Source organism: Molothrus aeneus, chromosome Z (genome assembly GCF_037042795.1).
Source record: "Molothrus aeneus isolate 106 chromosome Z, BPBGC_Maene_1.0, whole genome shotgun sequence".
NCBI lineage: Eukaryota > Metazoa > Chordata > Aves > Passeriformes > Icteridae > Molothrus > Molothrus aeneus.
Genome location: NC_089680.1, coordinates 11092986 through 11107239, shown reverse-complemented (window position 1 = coordinate 11107239; position 14254 = coordinate 11092986). Strand labels below are relative to the sequence as shown.

The 14254-nt window shown below is 37.3% G+C and overlaps 1 protein-coding gene across 1 annotated transcript in view; it reads right to left on the bottom strand.

The window, feature by feature from the left end:
• The window catches only part of SLC1A3 (solute carrier family 1 member 3), a 65451-nt gene extending 58519 nt beyond the window's left edge, over positions 1 to 6932 (bottom strand). Inside the window, exons 1-2 of the mRNA XM_066568606.1 lie at positions 6822 to 6932; positions 4619 to 4893 (exon numbers count right to left, since the gene is read on the bottom strand). Coding sequence (XP_066424703.1) covers positions 4619 to 4799 — 181 coding nt within the window. The 5' untranslated portion in view covers positions 4800 to 4893; positions 6822 to 6932. The remainder of the gene's footprint in view (positions 1 to 4618; positions 4894 to 6821) is intronic.
• Between the last annotated feature and the right edge of the window lie 7322 nt (positions 6933 to 14254).

Below are 14254 nucleotides of genomic sequence, written 5' to 3'. Positions count from 1 at the left end.
GAGTTTTATGGTGTCTGTTCATGCTTCTTTTTCTTCCAAAATTAAAGCTATTTTATACTTGAAAAAAAAGGTTTTGTTTAGCAAATTTTTCAGACTATTACTTAGGAAGGCTTTGTCACTCAGTGAGAAATCAATTGTGTCGGTCAGGTTCTTTAGGAGAGCCCTGAGACAGAGTCAGCCTCTGAGGTCAGCATAAAAATAATTAATTTCTCTTTAACTGCAGCCAGCTGTCTTGATTTTCTTGCATATATCTTATCTCCTTTTTTTTTGTATAATCTCTCTATTTATACTTTAACTTATTCTTTTACCTAAAACTCAGGTCCCATAGCTGTTTCTCCTTCAGTGATGGATCTTCACTTTGTTCTCATGCAAATTTTACAAATGCGGCACTAGGATTTGTCACAGAGTTCAATGTCAATATATAGTGAAGTCAAATACTCTTCTCTGGGTATGTCAGCCTCACCCTTAAGTGGATACGGAAATCTGTCAATAGCAGAAAAGGTGGTGCTTCAACACACAAGGCTGCTGGTTTTGTGGGCATTATCCTGAGTTTTGTCTACCTGCCTATCACAGACTTGTACCTCATAGGTATTTAAACTCTTGTTCAGACAGGGATTCTCTCGAGATAGGAGAATTTCATATCCTGTGCTCCTTCGCACAGCTTTTCACTGTTTAGATATTTTAAGGGCTCTGTGGGTGTTTTGCCTTCTGTGTCACGAAGGATCCTTTCAAGGCTTTATTTATCTCTTTGCTTTTTTCTTCAGGGAAAAGGGGCAAGGCAAGAACTGTCTTCTTCCTGTTCTTTTAGCTAGGTTTTTTTGGTAAATACTGGAAAGCTTTGGAATCTCCCACATGGTGTGTGCTGTTGCAGAACAGAGGTAGTACAGGTTTATCTATATTTCACACCTATTGTGAGATTGCTGGCAATTACAGAAGCCTGGCTTCAATGACACAGCCAGACCTGCATTCCCTCTTCCCTTTGGGGAAACAGGGAGTCAGAAAAAATGGATCCATCCCCCTCCGCCTTGAATGTCCCAGCAGACAACTGCAACATGTATAATATAAGTCTGGCAAAAGGATTTTAGCTAGTGAATTGGAGCTTAATGATTATGCAGAAACTCCTTTTCATAGTACTTGCTTCACAGCCTCCTCTGTTTCAATTAAAACAGCATTTCACTGCAGACAGCTTCTGAGGATCTCTGCTCAGCAGTGCTCTGTATCTCGGTCTTGTCCTTCAGTACAAGTTCAGAACACACAGGAGATTCTTTGGCATTTAGAATCCTGTCAGAGTCTGGGTTCCTGTGCCATTTTTGAGAAAATAGGATGTGAGAATGAAGGCTGGCTGATAAAGGAAGTGTATCTGAAAGGAAGGAGTTTTTGGGGACAGGATGATGGTTCTGAGTAGCGTGGGAGAGCCTTAGATTTTGCCAGTAATTTGGCTAGCACTTCAAAGTTTGTGAGACTTCCTGCAGATTTTCTATGAGCCACCATGTTTCCTACACTACCCTCAAGTGCTCCTGGTCATTGTGATATTCTCAATTTGCCAGTGGTCAGCCTCAAAAATTTGTCTTACAGGATTGCTCTCATCTACTGAGTCTTGGCAAGATTGACTACAGAAAACTCATTCATAATATCTTTATGTGGTTAAGGAAAATGTGAAAAATTGCATCATAATTCACTTTTTGACTATGCTTGTCTCCAAGTTTCTCGAAGGGCTTGAGAAAAGTTTAAATTTCACAAAAAATATTAACAATTTTTATGACAATGTGCTAGTCAGACCCTACCTATGCAGAAGGTGTAGTCTGAAGGACATTCCATGCATTTTTATGGGAATAGAGAATAATTCTAAGTATTTTTCAACATGAATTATACCTTCTTGCATCTTCATCACTACATTTTTAATGAATAATTGGCTTAGTATGGTAATGGCTAGTGAATTTAGTTTAGAATTTAGCTTAGAATCAGAGTAACAACAGAATGGCTATATAAATGTCTGTATTTCTCCTTGTCATGTGAATACCAGAAAAACCTCACCCTATTTGCAAAATATCTGTTGTATATGTATACAACAGAGAGAATTGCATGTTGTAGTTTCCCACTTCATAACTAAGGGCAAGTTCCCACTTCAACACAAGCTCAAGCCCCCACTATAAACTACAGTACTGGAACTAAGATAAGATCCTATGCACTTAACCTCTACTGAAATCAATCCTGCTCAGCAAAGAAATAGGAAATGCTCTATTAAAAAAGGCTTTTTCATGTTTATCCCTTGACTAAAGGGATGTGAAAAAAATGTCTCTGAAGAAATGTTGCTCTCTCTAAATAAAATGTTTTCCTGAGTATGGTGTCTATGAAAATTTCTGGACTGACAGCTCTAAGAATTGTCATCTGTCTGTTAGATCACAGACATTAAGCATTATTTCTTGTAAATGATTCAACCCTGGCTCGAGTATAGTTTGGTTTTCACTTAGACTCATATCCAAGCACCTCAAATGGGAGAGCTAATTGGCGGGCTAATTCTGCAACAATGATTATTGTCTCCTAGGGAGGGGATCAAGCCCACTATCTAATATTCCACAGACCACCAAACAACTGAATGATGAGAACAACTGATGAGAACAACTGATGAGAACAACTTAGTCCTTGCCATACTAGACAGATGGAGTTCCACCACTGAGTGTTTCCCAACCACTTTAGCCATCTGTTCCCTACTTCTGAGTATTTCCACAACAGCAAAAAACTCTCAAAAGCCCCAAATATTACCTTTTTATAACCATGAAATTACTGCTCTAATCATACCGCAAAATTACTCCACAAATAACAGATATAAGAATAATTTTGAGCATTTTGTGATAATAACAAGTAGACTTTTTCTTCTACATGTTATACTAGATATATCTACAGGTTCATGAGCAGAATTGGAGCAGCCAGCTTATCCTAGGCTGCACATTTTCATCAGTTCTCCAACTTGTGTCCCAGTGCCAATTGATCCTCTGCTGTAGGTGGTACTGGAGTAGTGGGCAGAGTGTCAGTAGTTACCTAAAATTATTTGGAACCAGCAATAATAGCAAAACCACTTGTCAGTCTACATTTCATTTCCATATTGACAAATCTGTGGGAGCCCTACTGGATGTAGATGACAGAGAAAAAATTGCAAAAAGAATTTTTTTTTCACATGCTGTCTAGAAAAATAACAATCAAAGAATTGTGTTCTTTGTGGTTGGACAGTGTTTCAAAACTAGCTTGATTTGCTCTGCCTTTTCTGACTATTGTAGATAAAACACCTGATTTTTTCACCCAATATTAATGGGACTTTTACATCTGTAAAGTTCTTAGTTAGGAATTAAAAACATTTACGATCAAATGCTGTTTATAAATATCAGAAACTGAAGTTACTGCTTTAGCAAAGAAGTACTTTATTTTACCAATAGGCAAATTAATATAAATGTCTCCCAAGAAAAGACCATCAAACCTGAAATTAATTTGAAATAACAGTGCTGATGTGGTATCAAGCAACAATAATGGTAGAGCCCTAAAATTTCAATTCCTGTAAGAGCTGCAGAAACACAGCAAGCAGACCTATATAGAATAGCACTATTAAGGACATTAGGGCCTACATTGGCAAAGGATATAGACCATCATCTTTAGGTGCTTACATATGGTTTTTCACCATCATCATGATCAGATTCACAATTTTGTATTTTAAATGAATGGGAAAAGTGAAAGCCGTACAGTAAAGCCATTAAGTTCTTGCTCACCCTATAAAGAGTGTTTATTTCATGAAATATGGTGTCACTTTGACAATCTCTAGTTAAAGAAAAATTATCTTAAGTGATCATGTAATAATTTAAAGAAAAATTATTTTTATTATTTATGCAAGTTTTAAAAATTGCATGTTTTTCTCAGCAGATTCTCTTTCTAATGCTAATTCAAAGTATGTAGCAATATTTTGGTGCATTCCAAATCTAAAGGCTGTTTGATGTACTGGATTCCTCTCAGTATACTCTTAAAAGGCATTTATTCAGGTGCTATCTTTCAGTCCTTTGAATAAGTAACACTGCCATTGTTGCCCAAATTGCATCTGAAAGATGCATGTGTAAGATTGTGAGTGGCTGAAGGAGAATAAGCTTAGGTTTGCCTTTATCAGGGGAAAACTGAAAAGACTGAGGCTGTATTTATTTCATGCCTTTGCTTAGAAATGTCTTCTCATCTCGTTCATTGAGAGTTTCTGTTCATCATTGCAAAGTGATAATTTTTTGATAGTTTAGGTGAAAAAAAGTTGCTTCCTGGGCATTTTGCGGCAACTGGCTCTGGTAGGAAAAGATACAATTGAAAGCATTCAATTTAGTTATTGTATCTGACTCTTTAAGGGAAGAACTCATAACACAGCTATTCTGGTTGGTTTTTCTCACCAAAATTCTTCTTAGGAATTACTAGAATAATTTAATGGCTCTTCCTTAAACTTCATGCAGCTGTCAAAGCCAAAACTCTCCAAGCCAGAACTTTCTTATCAGTGCAGAAGAATTTGGAAACTCATTTGTAATGCAAATCAGCCAGTCACATCGTCATTGTCAAATGCACTGGAGAACAGAATATTCCTATTGAACAAATTACTCACCAAGAATCACAGCCACAACGGTGAAGAGCACAAAGGCATTCCTCATTAAATAACTTTTAACATCGTCCTTTGTTATGCTCTGCACTTTTTTTTTTGCCAAAAGAGTACGTTTCCGGACTCCTTGTTGAATTCGCTCCATCCTACTTCCAGGTTTTGGGTCTTCTCCGTTACCTTTAGTCATTTATCTTGCTGAAAGCTTTCTTTTATAATTAATTTCTGTCAGTATCCCTTCAGAAAAGTGGAGCACTCTTTTCAGTGGGAGTTACTGGAGAAACCTGCAAGACAAGAAATATCAAACACTGCAGTAAGATTTTAGGGGAATGATTAGCTATATATTTACATTGAAGCAAATATTCTTCATGTTTCAGTAAAACTTGTATTATTCTTAATATCTAAGCAGTTTTTGATGCAGAACCTCAATGACTTCGAAGGAAGGATTACATGGACTGATAGATGAGTGTCCCATGTCTTCAGATATGAACTGCTGTCATGCTCTAAAGCCCAGGAGTGACTTTAAAAAATATTTGCTATTGATACATAAATGTAAAATCAGTACAAATCATACCAACTTAAGGTATATGTTTAAAACTCTCTGTCAGGCTTGATCTTGTACTTTTTAACAGGCCATTAATATTTGAAAAAAAATCTAGCTCATCTTTACATTAACCATTGAAGAGAAATATTTTGCTCAAAATGGTACATTTAAATTGTTCTACATTTCAAATGTTTTTAAATGATTGAATGCATTGTCTCAATTCCTTCTTTTCACATGGAAAAAGGCAGCAGCAATAGTTTATTTATCCCTCAACCACTATTTAGAAGATATGCCTATGACAGCTTTATGTTGATAACATTCATCTTTTAGCTGTATAAACTACTCCAAGCACATCTGTAAAACATCAGAAGTAATATCCCACTTAACTTGTTCCTTCAGACAGTAATACCAGCTCACATTGCAGAGTAATGCTTAGCTTGTCCTGATAGCAATTATGAACATATATCACAGAATCACAGACTATGCTGAGTTGGAAGGGACACATCAGGATCACGGAGTTCAAATCCTGGACCTGTGCAGGACAACCCAAGAACCACACCATGTCTGACTTTAAGAAATCATGCTCTGAATCAACCTTAAAATGTTTCAATATGAAACGTTTTTCATTAAGGTATTACTTTTTATTTTAGATGGTGTGGGTTTGTTTTGATGGCTGCTGGGTATGAGTTTGTTTAGTAATGGAGACTCTTCAAAGGTATTTTCCAGGCTGAGAATACAATTTTCTGAAGTCTTAGTCTATATACACTGGCATGCTTTTTAAAAAGTAATTATTAACGAATAAATGTATAAACCTAGGTGCTTTTGCTGAAATCAGTCTCTGTTTATAGACAGCTCAACTCTAACACCTCATATTAAATAAATTTAGTGCCAAAACACTTTTTTTTTTCCGGAAGCATTTAAAATATAAATACACTGTGGTTTCAGCCAGCACGTTTTATGCAAAATCGCATGTTGTAACAAGTTTATTTTGGTGGATTTTGATCCCTGCTTTTACCATATGTTTCAAGACAGTTCACTTTAGCACTTTAGTGTAATATCCTCCCTGAATTTTAACAGAACGCTATAAACTTTGCTGCTTTAAGGAGTGGAAACAGAAATTTTGAGACCTAGCTAAATACTTAAATTAGTAAGGCTTCTACAGTGGACACGACTGCTGTATGGAAGTAGGATTCCACCCTGCCCCCCCCCCCCGACCGATTAATGTACGCATTAAAAAAAGAAAAAAAAAAGAAAAAAAACCAAAAACCAACCAACCAAACAAAAAAAAAACACCAAAAAAAAAAAACCAAAAACAAAAGAGAAAAAAAAAAAGAAAAAAGAGGAAAAAAAAAAAAAAGAGAGAGAGAGAGAGAGATCGTTCACAGTGCCTTTTCTTTCCAGGATGTTTAGCAGCTTATCTGTCCTGCACAATTTACATCAAGATCAAGAAAGAACATGGGCGCAGCCAAAAGATTAATCAATCAAAAGACAAATCGATTAATTAGGACACAGAGGCACAGAGTGAAGGATGAAGGATGCCTCCCCCCCGCTCGGACCCTCGCTGCAGGACAGGGCAGGAGAGGGCAGGACAGGAGAGGAGAGGACAGGACAGGACAGGAGAGGAGAGCACAGGAGAGGAGAGGAGAGGAGAGCACAGGACGGGCTCACCTGGTCGGAGCTGCCGTGCCCTCGGGAGCGCGCCGGATGGGGCAGGGGCGGGCGGGGAGCGCGGAGCTGCGGAGCCGGGCGGGCGGCAGGGGGAAAACTGACATCTGCATGTGCTCCCGAGTACGGCAACTTACTATCCCTGTAACTTAAGGAAAGGGGAGGAGACTGCCGGCCCAGCGCCGGGGAAAAAAAAAAAAAAAAAAAAAAAAAGGACAAAACCAACCCACCACGAACCGCGCATCAGCAGAGAGGGGAGGAAAACGGGGCTTCTGGAATATTGATTAGTCTTGGCACAGTGAAAGCAGGGTCACTTTCTTTGTTTTTTCCTTTTAGACCACTTTCACGCTTTGTCAGTTCAGCTTCGTTAGAAATGACAAATCAGGATCCGGGAAGAATTGAAGGATCGCACACACACAGGGCAGGGGAGGCTGGAGCGCCTTTTCCTTAGACATTCCAGGCTGGACATCTGAAAATCCTAAACATAATTATGTAACACTAGCCCTGTGCTTTTTAAAACAAATGATAAAATATCTGAGCATGCCACTTTGTTCTAAAAACAGGCATGGTGTGAAAGCTATCACATATTTTCTAATTCTTGAAGACAGCTATCCAAGATCTACTCTTCCCAGGGTGGGGAACCAGGCATATCTTTCAGAAGCAACTGGAGCATTATCAAGGAAAGAGAAAAACATGATCAGTTATAATCCTTTGTATGTTTCTTGTAGATATTCAAAATACATAGTAAGACTTGCCTCTTGTTTGGCACTTTAAACTCACAGACAGCAAGCCCATTCAGCCTGTTTCAATAACAGAGAATGAATGAATGAAAAGTATAAAATATCCACTTTTGAGAAATAAGTGCCATTCAGTTTTTCTAGCATTTCAAAGTATGCGTTGTTGAAAAGGTATTTGTTGATGGGAATCAGGGGAATTCCCAAAGAACTTTCCTTTTTAGAAAAACACTTTCATTTTAAGCATTGGTAAAGTCAGGTTAAAATATTCCATAATTATATTTTAGTGCATCTTTAAAGGGATCGAAAGTATTTTCTTATAGACGAATATTGTAAATCAAAAGGAACATGATTTTATGTTAAATATATAATTAATCTCTATATAATTCTCTATATATTCATCTTTAAAGGTTTGTTTATAAATGATGTTGATATTCAAATTATTTTCCTGAGAAGTCATTTTAAGTAGACAGGAAAAAGACCTATGTACAATACTCAAAAAGAATAGATAGGTGCAAAATAAAATTAAGAGAAGATTTACTTCCACATAGTCAGAGTAATGGTTTTGCTATAGTGTTTTCCAATTTGAATGTGATTCAAATAATGATGTATAATGTAGAGAAAAAAATCTAAAATCTGATAATTTCAAATTTTCTTATGATTAATGTAGGTTTGAGATTGTTTTGTGTACCATGGAATCTTGCTCTTTGGCATCTAACTTAAGAAAGAAAACATCTAAGTCAACTTATTAATTGACTTTTAAAATGAATAAAAAACATTGACAGCTTGTGTTGCAAAGACAGAAACACATGTTGTATTTTCTTGCACCTGGCATCTTAAATGTCTATCTCATTTTTATTGTTCGTGGTGCAGTTTTTAAATACTTTCACTATTTTTTCTGTAGATGTGGACTGACCTTTTAATGAACCTTTGCCCTCTAGCAATCTGCTTGTTTGATCTTTCTTTTTGGAGCATGGCTTGCTTTCTGCAAAACCTCCCATACAGTCCTGCCCTCTGCTCATATGAATAGCTATGATACATTTGATTTAAGGGGACAGGGCTGGGTCCCAGTGAGGTGGTCCAAAAGTATGTAATGATTTCATTAATACTGGAGTCCATGAGAAATGAGGATAATCCTGTGAGAAAATTAACTATTCAGTGAGACAAAATTAAAATAAACAATAATCAGTTGGAGAGCTCAGCTTAACTTCAACAGTGATACTTCCATTATCTCTCTGAGAACAACAGACACTATTACACACTTCTTACATAAACAGAATATTAAGAGCTTTTATGGCAATATGTTCCAAATTTTCTGTCTTTTTTCCTTTCTCCTTCATCTTCTGACATTCATTTATTTTATTGATTTTAACTTTCAAGAGTATTATCCTTTATATTATAAAACCCCATGTATTTTAGATATCTCTGGACAGCAAAAAAAGAGTCAAGTAAGTTCATAGCATGGTGTCTTTCTGCAACACATCTAATTAAAATGCACTGGATTTTCTCTTTATAGATACAGTAGATTTAACAGATTTAGTATGCAGTATTTAATACTAGGGCTAGGACAAATTTAAAATGTTATTGGTAATGTTCTTTTACCTGTAGCATTTCCAGCAGTGTTAGTTTCTAGGAAGACCAATTTAGAAGTTAGACAAATTGTAGATTTTAGACTGGATTAGCCAAGGCAAAAAATACACAAAAACTTTGTTATGTTTTGTAGAGTGACACAGAGGGGCAGCCATCAGTGCAACCACCAATTTTACATAGATGAAATAACCTCTACATGCTTCAGGTGGTAGGCTTTCCTCATAAAAACTGACAAGGAATTTACCTAAGGCCTGTGTCTGTGTTGACATACTAGCTCAGCACTCTAATCTGTGCTTTGTATTCCAGTTTCAGCCCTTTGATAATGCCCCAGGTAGCCTGCAGAGCAGTGAAGTGCAAGTGCAGGGCAAGGACTGGCTCTGACTTGGACCTCGTCCTCCCAAGCAGTGTGGATTCAGCTGGCTGAAATCGTGTTGTGGCAAACCCAAGCACTGTGTTGCTGTGGCTGACAAAGTCTGTCACTAAATGCAATTTGCACAGTATCTCAGTGCCTTTGTAAAATAAGTAAAGGTATTAGAGGGGAAGCTGCTGTTCCAACACAAAGTATTGTTATTTTCAGCTGACAAGAGCTATCAAACAAAAACCCAGGGAAGCCAGTTGTAGCAAATCCAAAAAGTGGAAATGAAGCAACCAATTGTACAATTCTTTAATTTCCTAGATAGCAATAAGTGTGGCATGAGACTGCATGGATCCCAGCTGAAATAAATTTCAAGATTCAAAGTAACACAGGTTTCACATTAATAAATCAGCACTATTAATTAATACTGGCTGAATATCTGAAGTGTTGGAGTTTTACTTAGAAGCTCAGTGAAATACTGTTGATAGCATAATGGTAAAATGGGAGTAAAATTCTTGTGAAAGAATATGTTTATTCATGGTAAATGGCATGCCAGTTTGTCCCAGACTTCAATTAAGCTGGACAAAATAAGAAAATATATTACTCCCTTTCAAGCCGCAATCCAGCTTAGAACTGTTTATTACCATTATACACTGTTGTATCAGTGAAGAAGCTGAGTCTCTAAGAGGTCGAATTTAATCCATACAAGTTAGCAAATATTTGGCAAAGCTAAGCCTTAGGCTCCTGAATATTTTCACAGGATGATGACATGGTTTTCTTTCTGAGATACTTGGTTGGCTCTTGCTCTTTTGAGCATGATAAGATGAGTAGGATAAATTGAGGTTTAGTGTTTGTTTCTTTTCAAATATCAAAGGGGAATTTGATGAATACCTCCATTTTGGCCAGCCAAATGTGAGGCAGCCAAATTTTGCCAGCATGTGCACTACAACTACAGAGCATGGGCTCTGTTCTGTTAGCAAGTATGAATTGCTGTAGGAAAAGATCTGCAGATCCATAGCTGGTTCTGAGTACAAAGTTTGCAGAATCTGCACATTGTAACACTGAATTGCTTCTAACATCATTTTGTGCTCCAAACACCTTTTAGTGCTTTGACTGTATGATCTGGTTTTGTTTCTCCTACAGGAATCCAGTTCCCACCTTCTAAGACCACTCCATGAAATGAATCAAGCATGTCTTGGTCACTTCTAGAGGAAACTGCTTCTACTGATTACACTGAATTTCAGTTTATCTTTGAGATGCTGTAAACCATTGGTCAAGTTCACTTTTCAAAAAAACCCCCAAGTCACTGTTAAAATGTTCTGTTGATGGTAAGGATCAAATTATTTTAGAAAATGCTACTATTCTGCCAAAAAACATTTTAAAAGTAAAGTTTTTTGCCTAACATAGGATGAACGACTTGCAGTACAAGCCAATTGAATCAGCAGGACTTCGATTTTTCAGTGATCTGTTTCTGTTTTTCTATTTAGTGTCCCATTAGAGTCTTAACGTTGCTCACTCAAGCCAGCCAACAAATCCTCCTGCATTTCAAGGTCTTGTGCTGTGAGAATAAATGTGATTTTATGCTTTTGAGCTCTGTCAGTAGTCAGTCGGAAGTCACACACAAAAAAGGCGGCATTCCTTTTCTGTTCTGTGAAAATTCCCAGCAGAGAAACACGAACCTTTAGTATCTCCACTCAGCATCATGGGCTGTCTGAGCCTTAACACACACTGTATGTCTGACTGCAGCTGAATAGACAACCTTGTTTCCTTTCAACACAGGGCGTCAGATCAGCACTCACTCCTGGGAGAAGGGGGGAGGGAAATGAAGTTACACCAGCAGAGGATGTGGCTCGTGAACTTTTCCCCTAACTGTCTTATCAAGGATGTGAATGTCTGTACGTACAATGGGGCGATTCTCACCAAAGAATAAGCAAGGTTGTCTAGGAAGGATTGGGGATAGGATGGGACTGTGTCATTGTAAGAAATCGAATGGGATCTCATCGGTAGCTGATTGCATTTCAGATGCAAACGCCTGTACACTATGGCTTCACTGGCTTTCCCACAGCCAGTGGCAACCACTTAAATGGGTGCTGGGGAAGAGGCAGGTTCATTTAAAAAGTTAATGCTGCATTGTGGCTAGTTACAAAAGAGCATGGCATTGGAGCCAGAAATTTGCTACCCCCTGTCGCTCAGGTCCCTCTTGGTTTCCTCTTCCCGATTTCCTTTTTTTTTAAAGCCTTTTCTCTGATCAGCTGCTGAACTTCAGTAGCTTGTGAACCAGCAGAGCTTCTGAGAGTGCCCTGGGGATGCTCCAGCAGAGAGTACTCCATGCCACGGGTACTTTAAAACCTGACCTCCAATCCCTGCCTGTCACAGTGGTGACAGAGCAATGGTCCCACATAGGTCCTAATTTGGGACCATTTTTGGGTCCATCATTTTTGGGTGTCCCACTGGCTGAACTGTTTTCTGTCTTAGTTCCCAGACTTGCTGTTGAAGTAGCCCCTTTCTTGGATCCTGTGTTGTTTATATTGGATATTCTTTAAACAAGGTACAGGCTTATCATTAGCACATGCGTTAGCTTGTACAACAGATTGGTCTCCGATTATTTTTTCCTTTTCCTCTGCCTTTTTTTTTTTTCTTGACATGTCCTCCTTACAAAGCAAAGGCAGAAAGGTGAGAAACAAGACTAAAGAGACATGGGCATTTCTGAATTAGAATATGGTATTATCTACATGAAGCACTTTTCATAAAAATCATTGTTTTTCATTTGACATTTTTGTCCATAGTTATTTTTATAACGAAAAAATAATTTATCAGCTGTTTAATACATCCTAGTTTGTTATTAGTATAGCAAGTAAGATAAATACAGAAAAAACCACTCATTTGTATGAAGTTCATTTAAGGAAACTAATTTATCAGGAGCAGTAAGTTACCATGACTTTTTAAATAGGCATTTACTACTATGGAATCATAATTACTGCAATCAAGACACACAAAAATCTTTTGTAAAAATAATTATAATTTAAAAGCACGCAGCTCAAAGTTGCTGCTATAATAATGACTATAATAGCAACTGTTTAGCATTTGGACATTTTTTTGGCAGGAGGGCTTTGCATTGTTTATTGTGAGAAAGAAACAGGCTCTGAGAAAACATGCAAATTTTCAGCAAAGGAAAAAGCAGTATCAGGTTTGCAAAACAGAGTGGCAGAAAGTCTGTTTTGCTTCCATATCTTTAGTTCACATAGGCTAGGATGATTTAAAGTAATTGGGTTCTTTTAGACGATATCTGTTTAATATACTACAGCAGATCTCAAAATATCTGTTTCATAGTATCCCTGGCATCCAGACACTTAGGCTGTGTGGTGATCAGCATTTATTTTCTTGCTGTGTTTTTCATTCTGAAATTCCATTCTCTGTTGGGATCCAGAGTTCACAGAACTCATTGGTAATCAGCAATTAGCTGAAAACAGGAACAGTCCTTTAATATTTATTACTTATTGTTCTCGTTGAAATATGATCAAATGCCTGTCATCATATATATAGAAAAGTATTATAGTGTGAACAAGTATGTTTCAAAGGAAAGATGGCATGTCACTGGTATGATATATTACTTCAATTTTTTTCTGTCTGCACTCATTTCTTTACTCAGCTTCTGGGAGGATACAAATATTATTGTTGTACGAAGAAGTTCAGATCATTGTAATTAAATATTAATTACAATCACAAAAAAGATACATTGAATCCACATTTTAATGCCCTCTTTCTGTAACAAGACAAAGAATTGATACACTGCACATTGTTTTTATTTAGATTTCTGTGACAGACAATGAAAGCTTTTCTGACATATATTATAAATGCATCTATAGAAAGAAAACAAACAGTAGTCTTTTCATTTGGACCAGAAATCGTTAAAAGAAAGATGTAAATCAAATCTCTCTCCCATAATATAGTATCCGATCCCTCATTTACAGATTCACTAATTGCTACATCTCAGATTTGTTTTCATGCTATCAGTTACTCCATCCATTCTGCTCCATTCTGAACTTCTACTCCAAGACAAGTTAACTTAATGTCCTCATCCCCCCTTGCCCTTTTTCCTTGGTAAAACAACTACTCCCCACATTTTTGCAGGTTCACTTCTTTCCTTCTTCCTTTACTTCCATTTATTCTATCTCAATTTATGGCCTTAGCCCACCACTAGTTTCCTTTGAGTCAGAGAAAAATGACTCAGAACAGGTCTTGTTTTAATTTTAATCAATGAATCCAAGTTTTGAGGGAGAGTTAGACTTTGGTCCTACTTGGTTCTTAGATACCTATTCCAAACCATTCCTTATTTTATGAGCTTTATTTGGGTAGTTTGTAATACTCCTTTTTCCTCTGTTCACTCATGTTATTTTCTCCTTCTTTTTTTTCCTGTCATTTTGTTCTTTTTCTTTAGTTCATTGTATCTTCTTTTTCACCTTTAGCTTTCACATGTGTTCCACTTATACCAGCTCTCAGTGGTTTGGGAGGCAGCTTGAAGGTGTCACTCATCCTGATGTGGATCCATGGAGGAGTTTGTACCATAAACGTGTAGCCTGGAGTGTCTCCACAGACAGTGGATATGCACTTGCATAGCTGCATGCTGAAAACTGGTTAGTTAGAAATCTCTCCCTCCTCCAACTAAACAATGATAGAGGGTATGGACAGGGGAACAGATTTCCCTTCTAAACTGCAAGGATGTCAACTCTTCCCTTCCAAACAGAGGTGCCTCTTCT